Source organism: Herpailurus yagouaroundi, unplaced genomic scaffold (genome assembly GCF_014898765.1).
Source record: "Herpailurus yagouaroundi ecotype Mexico unplaced genomic scaffold, PumYag 253, whole genome shotgun sequence".
Classification (NCBI taxonomy): Eukaryota; Metazoa; Chordata; class Mammalia; order Carnivora; family Felidae; genus Herpailurus; species Herpailurus yagouaroundi.
The window spans coordinates 740,180-754,552 of NW_024412470.1; the positions used below are offsets into that span (position 1 = coordinate 740,180).

The window sequence follows — 14,373 nt, forward strand, 5'->3', positions numbered from 1 at the left end:
TCAACCAATCTTTGGTAAGAGTGTCATGCATACACAATGGGGACTGGGTTGTCTCTTCCATAAATGATGTTGGGACAACTGGATATTCTTATGCAGAAGAATGAAATTGGACCCTTATACCATATACAAAAATCAGCCCAAAATGGATTAAAGACAGCAAAACACTGGAAATTGTAAACCTACTAAATGAAAATATTGGTTAAAGCTTCTTGACGTTGGTCTGGTCAATGATTTTTGGATATGACATCAAAGCACAGGAAACGAGCAAAAATAGACAAACGGAATTGCATCAAACTAAAAAGCTATGCACATCAAAGGAAACAAGCAACAGAAGGAAAAGGCCACCTATACAATGGGAGAAAATATTTGCAAACCATCTGCAAAGGAATTAATATCCAAAATATATAAGAAACTCATACAATTCAGTGGAAGGAAAGAAAGAAAGGAGGGAGGGGAGGAGGGAGGGAGGGAGGGAGGGAGGAAGGAAGGAAGGAAGGAAGGAAGGAAGGAAGGAAGGAAGGGGAAAGGGGAAAGGAAAAGATCCCAATTAAAAATGAGCAAAGGAGGGGCGCCTGAGTGGCTCAGTTGGTTGAGCATCTGACTTCAGGTCAGGTCATGATCTTGCAGTTTGCAGGTTTGACACTTGCACTGGACTCTGTGCTGACAGCTCAGAGCCTGAAGCCTGCTTCAGATTCTGTGTCTCTCTCTCTGCCTCTCCCCTGCTCGCACTATATTTCTCTCTCTCAAAAATAAATAAACATTATTTTTTTTAAATGAGCGAAGACATTTTTTCAAAGGAGACATACAAATGACCAACAGCTACATGAAAAGGTGCTCAACATCATTAACCATCAGGGAAATGCAAATCAAAACTACCATGAGATATCACCTTACACCTGTTATGATAGCTATTGTCAAAAAGACAAAAGGACAAAAGGTAACAGGTATTGGTGAGGACGTGGAGAAAAAGGAACCCATGTATATTCCTGGTGGGAATGTAAATTGGTACAGCAATTATGGAAAACAGTATAGAAGTTCCTCAACAAATTAAAAAGACTTTATGATAAGATACTACTTCCAGGTATATATCAAAGTAAATAAAATCAGCATCTTGAAAAGATATCTGCACCCGCATGTTCACTGCAGCATTATTCACAGCAGCCAAGATATAGAAATGAACTCAATGTCCATCAAAGGATGAATAGACAAAGAAGATGTGATACATACATACACACACACACACACACACACACATACACATACACACACACACACACACTGGAATATTATTCACCCATGAGAAAGAAGAAAATCCTGCTATTTACAGCAACATGGATGAACTAGAGGACATTACACTAAATGGAATAAGCCAGAGAGAGAAAAACAAATATGGTATGGTATCACTTATATGTAGAAAGTGAGGCAATGAGAATGAAATGCATGGTAGCAGTTCCAATCAGCACAAGCACATGGTCTTCAAGTCCTCCCAGGTTCAGGGAAAGAGCAGGGTCATCCTCCCTGGAACTGACCCACAGTACAGCAGAAAGAGAGTTCTTTCTTAATAACACTCAGGTTACTTGAGAGGATCGGCATTTACTCCCTACTGGGGGCAGAAGGTGAGAAAGTTAGGAATGGAGCCTATCAAAAGAATTAGGTAGGAGTATCGGACGATGGGTTTGAGGAAAGGTAGGAGCCAATTATGAGGGAATTTGGAGACAAGAAGATTGGGAAAGATGTGATGTGTTCACAGAATAGCATTTCTGGAATTAGGAAAATATGAGAAGTAGAGAAGTTCCAAGAGATCAAAAAAAAAAAAAATTCTGGTTGTGCTCATGAAAATTGGATGTTGGAATGGGAACCGAATGAATGGGAAGCAAGGAGGAAAATGGCGTCCCTTGGAGAAAGTTCTCAATGAATGGAAACATGGACGTCTGAAGATAAAAACAATGAGGATGGAGGCAAAGCGGTATCGTTTCAGAGGACAATTGGTAATTTTTGAAAGGTAGTTCAGAATCTGACTCGATGTAATTACAATTCAGCTGATAGGTAAAGACACACAATTATACTTATATAGAATGTGTCACGAATCTTTTTACTTTGAACCCATAATTACCCTGGATCTTTTGTTCTTTAGAATCTACCTGGCTTTTTACACTCAGGCTCTCTCCTAGACTACAACCTGCACTGATTGCTTTTACTTTACTGAGCTCTGCTTTCTTGATTTTAACCTCAGCGCCTTATAATAATGTACTTTACACCTATTTTTTGGCTCTCCCTGTTCCTCATCAATTTTGGTGAACATTTAAATGCAAATTTTAGGGGCACCTGGGTGGCTCAGTCAGTTAAGCCTCCATTTCTTGATTTCAGCTCAGGTCATGATCTCATGGTTCTTGGGATCCAGCTCCACGTCGGGCTCCATGCTGAGTGTGTCGCTGTTTGGGACTCTCACTCCCTCTCTCTCTGCCTTCCCCTGTTCATGCACTGTCTCTCTCTGCCTCTCTCCCTTTCATAAATAAATAAATAAATAAATAAATAAATAGATAAATAAATAAATAAATAAATAAATAAATGTGTTTTTTTTAAACAGATTTAATCCAGGGAGTTCAACTCCAGTGTTAACAAGTCTTACTTCAGAGTGATAGGTGATAGAACACTATCCTGTAAGCAAGTCTTGATCCTGAATTCTACCGGGGTGGAGTGTGGGATGGGTAGATAAACTAGAGAGAAGCAGAGTAGGGTAAAGGTCAGCCTGAATCTAAGGACATTGAAGAGCAGATAAGTCATGTAATGAAGGAACCGAAATTCACTTAAATAAAGCTAAGTGAAAAAGCTGAGACCATTCGAAATCTGAACATTAATAAGGTGGTAGCACTGGGAAGAATAACAAGGAAGATCAGTAGAGGGGAAATGGGTAAGAGACTGGCACAAAATGACATAGATGCATGAGCATCCCAAGGAGGAGAGTAGATTAGGGAAGGTACTTTTTCTCTGGTAATTAAGTGTTGTCAGAAAGACTATGAAAAATATAAGAAACCTAAAGACAGAGGTGTCCAGGAGTGAAACACACCCACTAAGAATTGCAACTGGGGAACATGTGAGATGGCCTCTCAATAAAAAGTATGTAGAGGAGAAAGTATGTGCAATAATTGGCTCCAATTTTACTGTCAAAATCCTGGTAATACGTTTTATTTAACATTTACTGTACCATGTACTTTCTATATTCATTCAGAGTGATTTAATATTTGTAGAAAAGAGTACTAATGCTCTCAGACCACCAAGATGATATTCCTTCCAATGGCAACAGAAATGGAACATCATGAATTAAAAAAAATTGAGAGATATGTAATAAGAACAAGAATTATTTTGATAAATACTTTAAATATAATGTTAAAGATTTTTAATCACACTGAATTTCAGTAGAAAGCCAAATGCACTAGTTTTGAGTTCTTTTTCAATAATTTACCCTGTCACCCTGTCCACACTCTAATCGAGGTGTTAATGAAGAGTGTAACAGCCAAAAGGCAGGCAGCAGGGGGCAATGAGTTGAAAAGAGCCCAGATAATCTCAAACCCTTGACTAATTAGCAATTATATTTATAAACACACACACACACACACACACACACACACACACACACACACACACAAACACACACACACTGAGAAACAGCTTTGATTGGTGTATACAGAACATAATGCTAGTTGCTTGGAGATACGAATGCCATAGAATTCAAGGATATAGTCCCAACCCGAGGCAAATTTATAACCTGACCAGACCAAAAAAAACACACATGGAATTGGCATTCCAGCACATTTTCAAAAATACAGCAATGAGCACAAATGCATGAAAGTAAATGCTCACCGATATACTGGGAATGGGAAGTAGAACATTAAAGACCATGTAACTTTGAAAAGTGGTTAATTTACTTTCAAAATGTACTTTACACACTGGGGAAAAAATCATATCACTTAATACAAAATTATGTTTCTAATCTGGTCTTTGAACCTAAATTAGAAAAGCAAGGAAAACATAAGTGGATGAAGTAAATTAATAATTAAGTTAGCAATAAATTCAGGGGACATGTAGAACAAGGGATATACATACATATGCTATGTATCCTGGCTCTTATATTGTGTGTGTGTGTGTGTGTGTGTGTGTGTGTGTGTGTACGCACACGCACACACATTGATTTCTATGGATATCTCTTTACCTTCTTTTCTCCATCCAAATTGTAAGTTCCTTGAGGGAAAATGATTTTAACTAAATATTCCCAGACCTTAACACTATGTATCAACATATAACAAACTATATATTGGAACTCTAGGAAATATTCAAAGATTACTCTTATGTTCAACAAGTGCAGACATCAAAGAGTCAAAAATATATCAACAAACTAGAGGGACTAAAAATACTGCTTTTTACAAAAAACTACTGACCAAAAAAATCACTGTTAGGAGAAAAATTAACTACAAATATTATTCAACACAAATACTTAAACATTAATTATTAAAAATGTTTACCTTCCAGTCTGAGGATCAAATCCAAAGTAATGGTCTTTACAATGGTCACAACTTTGCCCAGCAACAGAAGCATCCTGGCAAATGCACTGACCAGTTAGACTATTGCAGATGTGATGAACTGCACCTGTTATATGGCATGAACATGGCAGGCAGCCAGTGGCATTGCCTGGAGAAATATAAAAACCTGGAGATAAAGAAATAAAAAGTTTTTATATATAGCTCCTATCCAGTCTTTTCTGTAAAAGATACTGTTTTGATTACACAAAACCCAGAACACTATTGTGGCACTTCCCAACTCCCGATACAAATGTGTTTATAGCTGCTCTTAACAAGTGTATCGGTTACAACCAAAGAAGGGCCAAGTAAATAATTTACATTGTACCTGGGTGTCTCCCAGGCAATGAAAATTCAGTGCATGTAAAATCTACTTCATGATCTTTCCACTAAAAACTAGCCCTCCTGTAATATCTCCATTCCCACAAATAGTGCCGCCATTTATTCAGCTGCTCAGCCTACAGCCCTGAGACATCTTTGGGAAGGGACCCAGATAAAAACACAAGACGGCCAGTCTAAATGTAAATTTCTGATAAACAATGAGCCTTTATAGTAAAAGTATGTGACATGTGCTTATATCAAAAAATTATGATTATCTAAAATTTAATTTTAACTGAGCATTCTGTAGTTTGCTAAAACTGGCAACCCTTGAGTCCTTCCCATCCCTCCACCCCTACATCTATCTACTTACCAAGTCCTATGGATGCTGTCTTCTAAGAATTTTAAACTTTCTTTTTTTTAAGTTTATTTATTTTGAGAGAGAGAGAGAGAGAGAGGGAGAGGGAGAGGGAGGGAGGGAGGGAGAGAGAGAGAGAGAGAGAGAGAGAGAGAGAATGAATGTGAGTGGGAGAAAGGCAGAGAGAGAGAGGGAGATAGAGGATCCCAACGCAGGGCTCAATGTCATGAACCATGAGATCATGACTTGAGTTGGACACTCAACTGACTGAGCCACCCTGGCACCCCAGGAATTTTAAACTTTCTACTCTCCATCCTTAGGGCTGTCTCCCTAGTTACAGTCACCACTAAGTTTATTTTAGTAAATACTATGAAACAGAGGCAATGGTAAGAGCCTTATATTCATTATCTCACTTCCCACAGCAATGCTAATAATTTAGGTATTATTATTACATCCATTATACACACACACACACACACACATATATGACAACACTGAAGGTTACAAAGGGTAACAAACTTTCTTAAAACAATAGTCAACAAATAGCAGATATTATCATCTCAACTACAGAGGCTGTCTCATCTAATGGCCCCCCTCCGGTCTCCCTCCAATCTATTCTTTTTTTTAATGTTTATTAACTTATTTGAGAGAGAGCAAAAGGGAAAGAGAAAGCAGGGGAGGGGCAGGGGGGGGGGGGAAGAGAATCCCAGGCAGGCTCAGCGCTGTCAGCCCAGAGCCCAATGCAGGGCTCAATCTCACAAACCACAAGATCATGACCAGAGTCAAAGTCAAGAATAAAATGCTCAACTTACTAAGCCACCCAGGAGCCCCCAATCTATATTTCATAGAGTATCTGGAAGAAGATTTTTCAGAGTGTAGTTTAAATGCCTCATTCCTCTACTGAAAGTTGTTTGATGGCTTCCTATTCCCTTTAGGAAAAAAATCCAAATTCCCAAAGTAGCCTCCAGTCGTCCTGGCAGGTCCCACCTCTATCTTCAGTTTCCTTTCACTGCTCATCCCCAACTCATTCTGCTCCAGTCATACTTCTTCCTGTTCTTGACACCTAAAGGCCTTTTTATTGGCATGTCTGTCTGCTGAAATGATTTTGACCTTTCCTTTCCGCTTGGTTCACTCCTACGCCCATCAGGTCTTGTGACTTCCTTGAGTAACCTATCCTGGGAAAGTTTAAATATGCCTGTCACAACTTCATAGCATCTTGTTTATTTACTTTAGAGTGCTCATGAAAATTATAATCTCATTTCACCAGATTGTAACCTCCGTGAAGGCAAGAACCTTATCTGAAAAATTCACCACTGCCTCCCCAGTACCCAGTACAGTGCTTGTCACAAAGTAGGCATTCCCTAAACATTTGATTATACCACACACGTACCAAATTATAAACAGGCATTAATTTCCACAAGTACTATATTTAAAAATCCACAAAATTTAGGTTAATTGTAAACCCCATATTTGTTTCTTATAGCAGAAGGAAAGAAAGAAAAATATGATTAAAAAACATTTTCAAATTACTTAAAATTTCTTGGACCCAGAAAGTGGAAGTCAATAGTCAGAAACGTTGAAAGGCATTAGACATTAGAATAATGGAGCAGGCGTATGAGGGAGATGGTTCTTGGTGTTGTGTGTATGTGTATGTTTGCACAGAAGCACATGCACACACAAGCACATGCATAATGTTACAAGGAATTTTATTGTAACAAGGGAGAGGGGGATTACAGAAAGATTCTAATGAATAAAGTTCTGACAAATGAAAATGATTTGTATAATTGTCATGATCACTAATTTGGGTATATATCACTGAACCTCAAAGAGAGAAAGAACATGAACACAAAGTGAATCCATTTTGTGTTACTATACTATAGGGGAAAACAAAAAGTAATTGGAATATATTATAAATCTCATTTGAGGCTGTGGTTGAAAACAAGCCATTCTCTCATGGCCATCAACAATTTGTTTTTCTTCTCCTAGGCCCAGACTATTCTCTCTTAGAAAGTTTCAGAGATAGTCAAACAGAAAAGATTGTGCTCAAAGAAAAGGAAGAAACTCAAAATCAGTGCCATTCTAACCAGTAGGAAAGAACTGATACTATCATTTTTATAGTAATTGACAACTAGATTATGTCATTTGCTCTTTTGCATCCACTGACAGCAGTTTGCCTTCTATGTGTTTCCAAAATATAGTTATGTAAATTAATATATATTCACATACATGATTCATCATATAATCAAAGTCACACACTTCAAAGGTTTTTATTTTGAATCCAAGACCACTGTGGCTGTGATTCTACGTATTTTTCTTCCTGTGAAGCTACCTACGTCCTTAAATTCATGATGATGGCATCATGAAGGTACTAACCGCTCTCCAATTTGGATAAATTACCCATTAACACAGATACTTAGAAGTAGAATTAATTCGGACTTATTGCAATAGCTTCAAGCCACAGAGAATTCGAGAACAATTACGGATGATTTTTACAAGAAATGATTTATTAGATAAATCTGTAAATACAACGGGGGTATATTTTGTTGTGGAAAATTGGATTGCCCAACTTTTAGAAAGAAAAAAAATGCCATAGAAAAATCAGAGATATAAGCAGAGAAGAACAAAAATGGGGGTGGGGTGGAAACACACATACAACCAAGGAAGCTGCAACCTGGAGGTAGGTCTTCAAGGAAAAGCCTGCACTGAAACTTGTCTTGGGGTTAATTCCCATCCTCCTCTCTGGAGCATGATTATAAAGGTTAATCCCACCAGTATTTTACTTGTCCTATTTTTAAGCAGTTCTAATTAGGATGACTCAGGTACCTTCCTGCTCAATGATTACTTCTTGCCTTACCTGAATGTGCCTAATTCTAGACCATTACCTCTCCTTTTATGACTTCCAACTATAGAAAACAACATTTTCCCTTCCCTCCTACTTAAACTTCAACTCCTGAGTACAGCTTAAAGATAACTGACCTTAATTTTCTTTAACTCAATACATTTCTGATCTCCTTCCATTAACTCCACACATCACGTTCCACGTCTTCATGGCCATAACATTTTAACTGATCTTTTGGAGATTTCTGTCCATGAATGATTTTGTACCACATTCTGAAGTGCGGTCATTAAGACAACACTATTACCTTACATTAGTTAGTGCTGAGAGTTTGCACATAGAGAGCAAAAATCAGCCCACTGTGTTTGTGAATTTCCCCAGTTTTATTTCGGCTAACCCTGGCCCCAAACAAGGCAAGTCTGATGTGGAAAACAATGTGTTATGCAGTTACAGCAAAAAGTCACCCCTATCATAAAATACCGTTGCTGTATCCAGAAGACTTGCAGAATCCTTAGAGTTCAAAGTTATTAGCAAGGCAGCTGGTATTATCTCCTGTAGTGGCTATTTGCACAGCACAGCACTGTCCTGGGCATTAAAGAAGAGCCCATTTCCTACCAATGTCCCTCCTGAGGACCATGAACAACCAGGCTTTGCCAAGGTCTTGAAATGGGAGAGAGAAAACAAGTTTAACCCCTAGGCCTTATTCAGAAAAGGAGGGCAAAGCTGAGGCTAAGCACTAATTATAAGCCATTTAGAAGAAATAATTCTCACCTTAAGCCAGAGAATGGACATAGTATTAAGCAAGGAGTCTAGGGAGGAATTTGTAGCTCACGTATACCAAGCAACAAACTTTTTTAGTAATGGTTTTAACAATCAATGTTTTCAGAATGAAGTATAGAGAGCGATGCTAATTTTCAAATAAAAGCAATAATTTTCTTCCATTTGGTAATATTATATAAAAATGCTAAAGTTATTATTCAGAGTTGGCCAAATGTCAATGAATGCATCAATAAATATTAATATTATTCATTCCAAGGTATAATTTTCTTATTTAAAAGTTTTTAAAAACTCAAATTAGTTTAGATGTTTTAAAGCCTCTGCTCTTATTCTTTCCTCCTGGACTGCTATACATTCCTTGACTACTTTACCAATTCCTTTTTACTTTTAAAACTCAGCTCAGGAATCACGTTCTCAACTAAGTGTTCCATATCCCCCATTCTTCAAGTATGTATCAGTTCCTTCACTTTACTTCTTCTCTATATTGGATATTTCTAACATTGCACTTATCACTCTGTTATATTTACATACAGGGCCTTTCCTCCTACAAAACTATGATGCCTTAATATATTTACGATTGTCTATCTTACAATAGCATAGCCCCTGGTACACAGTAATGTATGTAATAGATGATTAGTGGAACAATGGATATGTGAATGAAATGGATAGATGGCTACATGGGTAGGTGGGTGGCTGGCTGGTTAGATATCTGTTACCCCTTAAAATATGAGATGATCTCTTTAACATTTTAAAGAAACACGGTAAACATAAGACCATAATGATTGGTCAAAGTAGCCTCGCCTATCAGGAAGGATAGCAGGGAATGTTATATGAATCATGCACAATATATTTAAAATGTAATCTTTGCCATATCAGAAGATGGAAAAGAACTTGAGAAAGAAAATGTCAGTCAAAAACTATGTCTCCTCATCTTAGAAGAAAGAATATACTAACATGCTCATATAAGGGAAAACATTCTATTGGACTTTTCTGCTTTAGAAAAACCTAGAGTTTTCCTATTTATGTGAATATCCATGAAGGGCTTTCATGTGTGTATTCTTTAAAAATCAAATTCAATAACAACAATGAATATAAATAATGGAGGCTCTGATTGTGTCCTGTAAAGTATAACACATAGATATGTGTACTCACAATCCACAGAAGCACTTTTGCATTCTTTGCCCCCACTTTTCTGTCTCAGTGGTTATCGAATGTTGCCCTCCCAGGCCATTGCAACCATCCCAGAAATGTATCCAACTTAGTCCACAGAGATCATCCCAATTCTAGACCCCTCGGTTCCAGTCTTCATTATCTGATCACAGTAGCCTCTCAGAGCTCTATTAATTTTCATTTTATGATGATAATTCATATTCTACACAACAAGAGATCTCCCAGGACCTGAAAGCAGTTAGCCAGAATCATAGATGGGGATGGAGATGGGGATGAGCTTGAGGGTGAGGGAACATTACAAACACTTGTAAGGGTACCTCTTTTAACTCACACTCAGATATTTATTGAGTGGTTGATTATGACAAATATACAATTATTCAGAAAAATGTTTTACTCTTTCAGAGTGCAGACTCTAGTCTAGGGTCTGTTGGACCTGGATTTGTAAACATTTCTTCTACTTAATTAGAATCATTTTCCCTACTATAAAGTGGGAAAATACTGGTCCTTCCAGCATATAAATACGGTGCATATTAAATGGGACTTTTCAGATAAAACCCTATTACAGGGTCTGGCAAACAGTAGACACTCAGTAAATATTATCTATTATCACCATTGCCATTTTTATGAGCCAATTTTCTATGAAAGTGGGATTTTCCTAAATTAAACTTTAAATAATGACTTGTCAATGTGCTTTTTTTTTTCCCTCCACAGATGTGCCTGAGATTATGGTCCATATTGCTCATGACAAGATTCTTTTCTGGTGGTTTATGAAGGAAGAAGCTCTTATCCTGAGACTCAGGTCTCTTTGTGAAAAACACGTTAATCTGCAAAACTGTTTCACCAAACACGAGGACATGTGGCATATCCGGATCTCAGCTTTGATACACTGATTTTTAATGGAATATCAGCCATCTAATTCCAATTCCATTGGTAGTGTCTTACATGCAATTCTGGTTTATGAGCTCATTACTTAACAAAGATGATATGCTTCTTAATGAAACAAGATACTTTGTTTTAGTTTCTAATAGTCTGTATGAATTATAAAACAAAACCAAAAGTAAATATCAGAGGGAAGCATGAGGAATTGTCCTATTAGCACAAAACATGTCATATGAAGCTGTTTCCATTATAAATTAGCCTTTATTTTATTCCAGAGCTGCAGAGTCCTCAATAAACCCTCTCTGCCTCTGGTTCTCAAGGACAAGGGCGGGTCACTGGCTCAGGATGCCTTGACATCCTTCCCTGCATTTTTCGGCCTAGCCTCTGATTAAGTGCTTGCTGCTGAACGTTACGAGGTCATCCAGCACTGAAAAAACGAACTGGGAAAACATATTTAGTGCTATATTTATTAGTGTGGGTATGTGTACATTCATATATGTACACACACTCCAAATAATTTTAAATTAAAGCATTTTTAAAATACTTAATGGAGGTTAAGCAGCATTTTTAACCTCTGTTCAAGTTATTGAATGGCATATTAAAACCAATGTGGCTCTAATGTACCTTCTAATGTGCACTGCTGCTTTAACAAATTGCCTATAAATTTTAGTTGAATTAAGCCTATTCCTTGTACATTCATAGTAAGGTTAGGTTAATAATACATGAGGTTTCATTATATGCACCTTCCTTAATAATGTTTTTTAAGAAAGTGGAACAAGAATCTATGGGCAGTAATCTAGTAGGGGCCAGTAATATTTACAACCACAGATGAAAAAGGCAGGCAGAAGTCCTTAGGCTTGCCAGTTCACCCCTCCTACCCCTTACTTCCCCCTCCACCACTCAAAGCACCCGTGTGGAGCTTCTCCCCTGTGGTATGTAATCTAGGTCTCTCAGATGTGTTTAAAGAAGGAGAAAGAAAGCTTCAGATTGCAGTAGTGCATTTTAATGTGTGTACTGCAGAGTTGGCTACTGTGAAACATCCATTTATGATAAAGATACTTCAGGATAAGGGTTCTCTCCCTCAATGTAAATTTCACAGCAAGAGACAATAAAACTGGAAAACAAAATTCAAAGTAGTTTCTGAAGCTAGAATGTAGGACCAAAAAACAAAACAAGAGGTCCACAAACACATTAGGACCTTTCCATATGCTATACCCATGTGCGCAGAATATGCTGTTTTGCAAAAAAAAAAAAAAAAAAAAAAAAAATCCATTAGATACTTAGACCATTGTTTTCTTTCCTTCCTTGCGTAGGGTAAAAACCACATCTTCTCTGTATGTTTTCAAAGGAGCACACTCACATACTTGCACTATGCCCGTGCCGAAAAAGAACATATGCCACTAGGGTAATTTTTAATGTAAGTATCAATTGGGGAAACACAGATGGAGTACCCACCAGGGAGATACTGCCCTATGTGCCTGGGATAGAGCACTGAACAACATGAGGAACAGCAGTTAGACTTGGAGGCTGGAGAGAAAGAAACGATGTAAAGACTTGTGGAAACAAGGTTAGAGAAAGATCATGGACATTCCAGTTCACGCAGGCCATGTTTATACCCACGGTGATGGGAAGACGACTCAGGACAGACTGATGCGGTCAGACTACAGTTTGCACAGCGTCCCTTTGGCTGCATATTGAGAAGTGACTGGAGAAGAATAAAGAGGAGAAAGGAACTTTTGGAGGCTTGTCAGCTAGTCCAGTATAAAGATGAAAATGGATGGGGGCGGGGGCGGGTAAAAAGTGGTCTGATTCTAGATCTATTTGAAGGTAAAAGCAACAGGACTGATTCTGATAGAATAGACAACGGTTGTGGAAACAGAGAGGAATCTGAGGGGAGCTGCAAGGATTTGGCTGAAAAGATCACCAGGGCAGATCACAAGAATCTACCAGGGAAACATTTCAGTTAAGCAGAATCAAACTTTTCCCTTCCCAAATCCCCAAAAATGAGATAAAAGAAAGAGAGAAGAGGAAATGGAGGTGAATGGCAGAGGTCTGTAAGTAAAAGCTAAGCACTTGCAGTGGAGTGACCAACAGTAAGCTGACTGATTCAGGCTGTATAACTCTAGAAAAAGAGGCTCCAGACATATCTGAAGTCAGGTGTGAGGGGCAGTGAGTCTCCTCCCCAACCAGAAGATTTTCCCTCTTGAATTATGAGAGAAGACAATGAGTTTTCTCTTTAGAAGTTAAACCAAAGAGTGTTTGGGGTCAACAGGTGCAGGGACAAAGCGCTATAGTAAATGCAGGGATCATAGAGAAGGCTGCCTGTGATAGATGATTTTATGTGTCAACTTGGGTAGGCTCGGTGTTGTTCAGTTGTTTGGTCACACACTAGTCCAGGTGTTGTGATAAAGGTATTTTATAGATTTTCTCAGGATATAAGAACACTAATCTACAGAAATAAGGGCCCACTGAGTGCTCAGAAAAATTATTTAACAAAAGCATGTCACCATGAAATTTTCAGAAATAAGGGATGTAGAAAGGGTAGATGCTTCTAGAATATAAGAAAGAAAAGGAAAGGAAAGGAAAGAAGAAAAGAAAAGAGTAACCTAATTGACATTGCAAGAGTATAATGTTGAAATAAATTTGTTGAGTGAAAATGATTCTATACAGTGGTAGAATTTCAGATAGTTATGAGTGTGGAATAAAGTTAATTTCAGACATTCAAAATTCTAAAAACACAAACAAACTACTTCTTCCCTATACCCTTCCTCACAAACTACTGAAGTGTGTTCTCTACCAAATACACATATAACATAAGAAAAAAGAACACATCAGATTCAGGAAATGGTATCCAGCAAAGGAGATGTGTAAAGGAAATTCTCAGTACAGCTGATATATATATATATATATATATATATATATATATATATATATATATATACACACACATCTCCTATTGGTTCTGTTTCTCTGGAGAACCCTAACACAAATACCCTTGTTAAAACTCCTGATTATTTCTGTGTCTTCAATTAAACAAACCATTTACTGAATGCATGCAGCATACAAGGAACTACACTAGTACCGTGGCTACATGAGTTGAATAAAATAATCCTTGCTCTCAAGACATTGAAACTCTAACAAGGGAAATTATCAACTACACAAATACATAAAATACAAGAATGTTTTAAATATAATAATTATTTTCATTAATGATGATGATCTCCATTCTACATTTTCCTTACGAGAGAAGACAATTTGCCATGAACCTTTGGAGAGAAGTTTTGTGACAACCGTGCTTAGGGAAGTAGCCAGTAAGGTATTATTCTCCTAGAAAACCAACACTATAAATAAATCGCATAAAAGAAAGGGGCCAGAGGAGACCATCAGGGGAAAGAAAAAAGATTACGTATGAGTTTCTAATATTTTCATGTTTAAATTTGATTTGTATTTTTATCAAAATT

The 14,373-nt window shown here is 37.5% G+C and overlaps 1 protein-coding gene across 5 annotated transcripts in view; it reads right to left on the reverse strand.

Moving 5' to 3' along the window:
* The window catches only part of USH2A (usherin), a 751,068-nt gene that overhangs the window by 576,527 nt on the left and 160,168 nt on the right, over nucleotides 1–14,373 (reverse strand). For all 5 annotated transcript variants that reach the window (XM_040461001.1, XM_040461002.1, XM_040461003.1 and 2 more), the window contains exon 14: nucleotides 4,521–4,704. In XM_040461001.1, coding sequence (XP_040316935.1) covers nucleotides 4,521–4,704 — 184 coding nt within the window. The remainder of the gene's footprint in view (nucleotides 1–4,520; nucleotides 4,705–14,373) is intronic.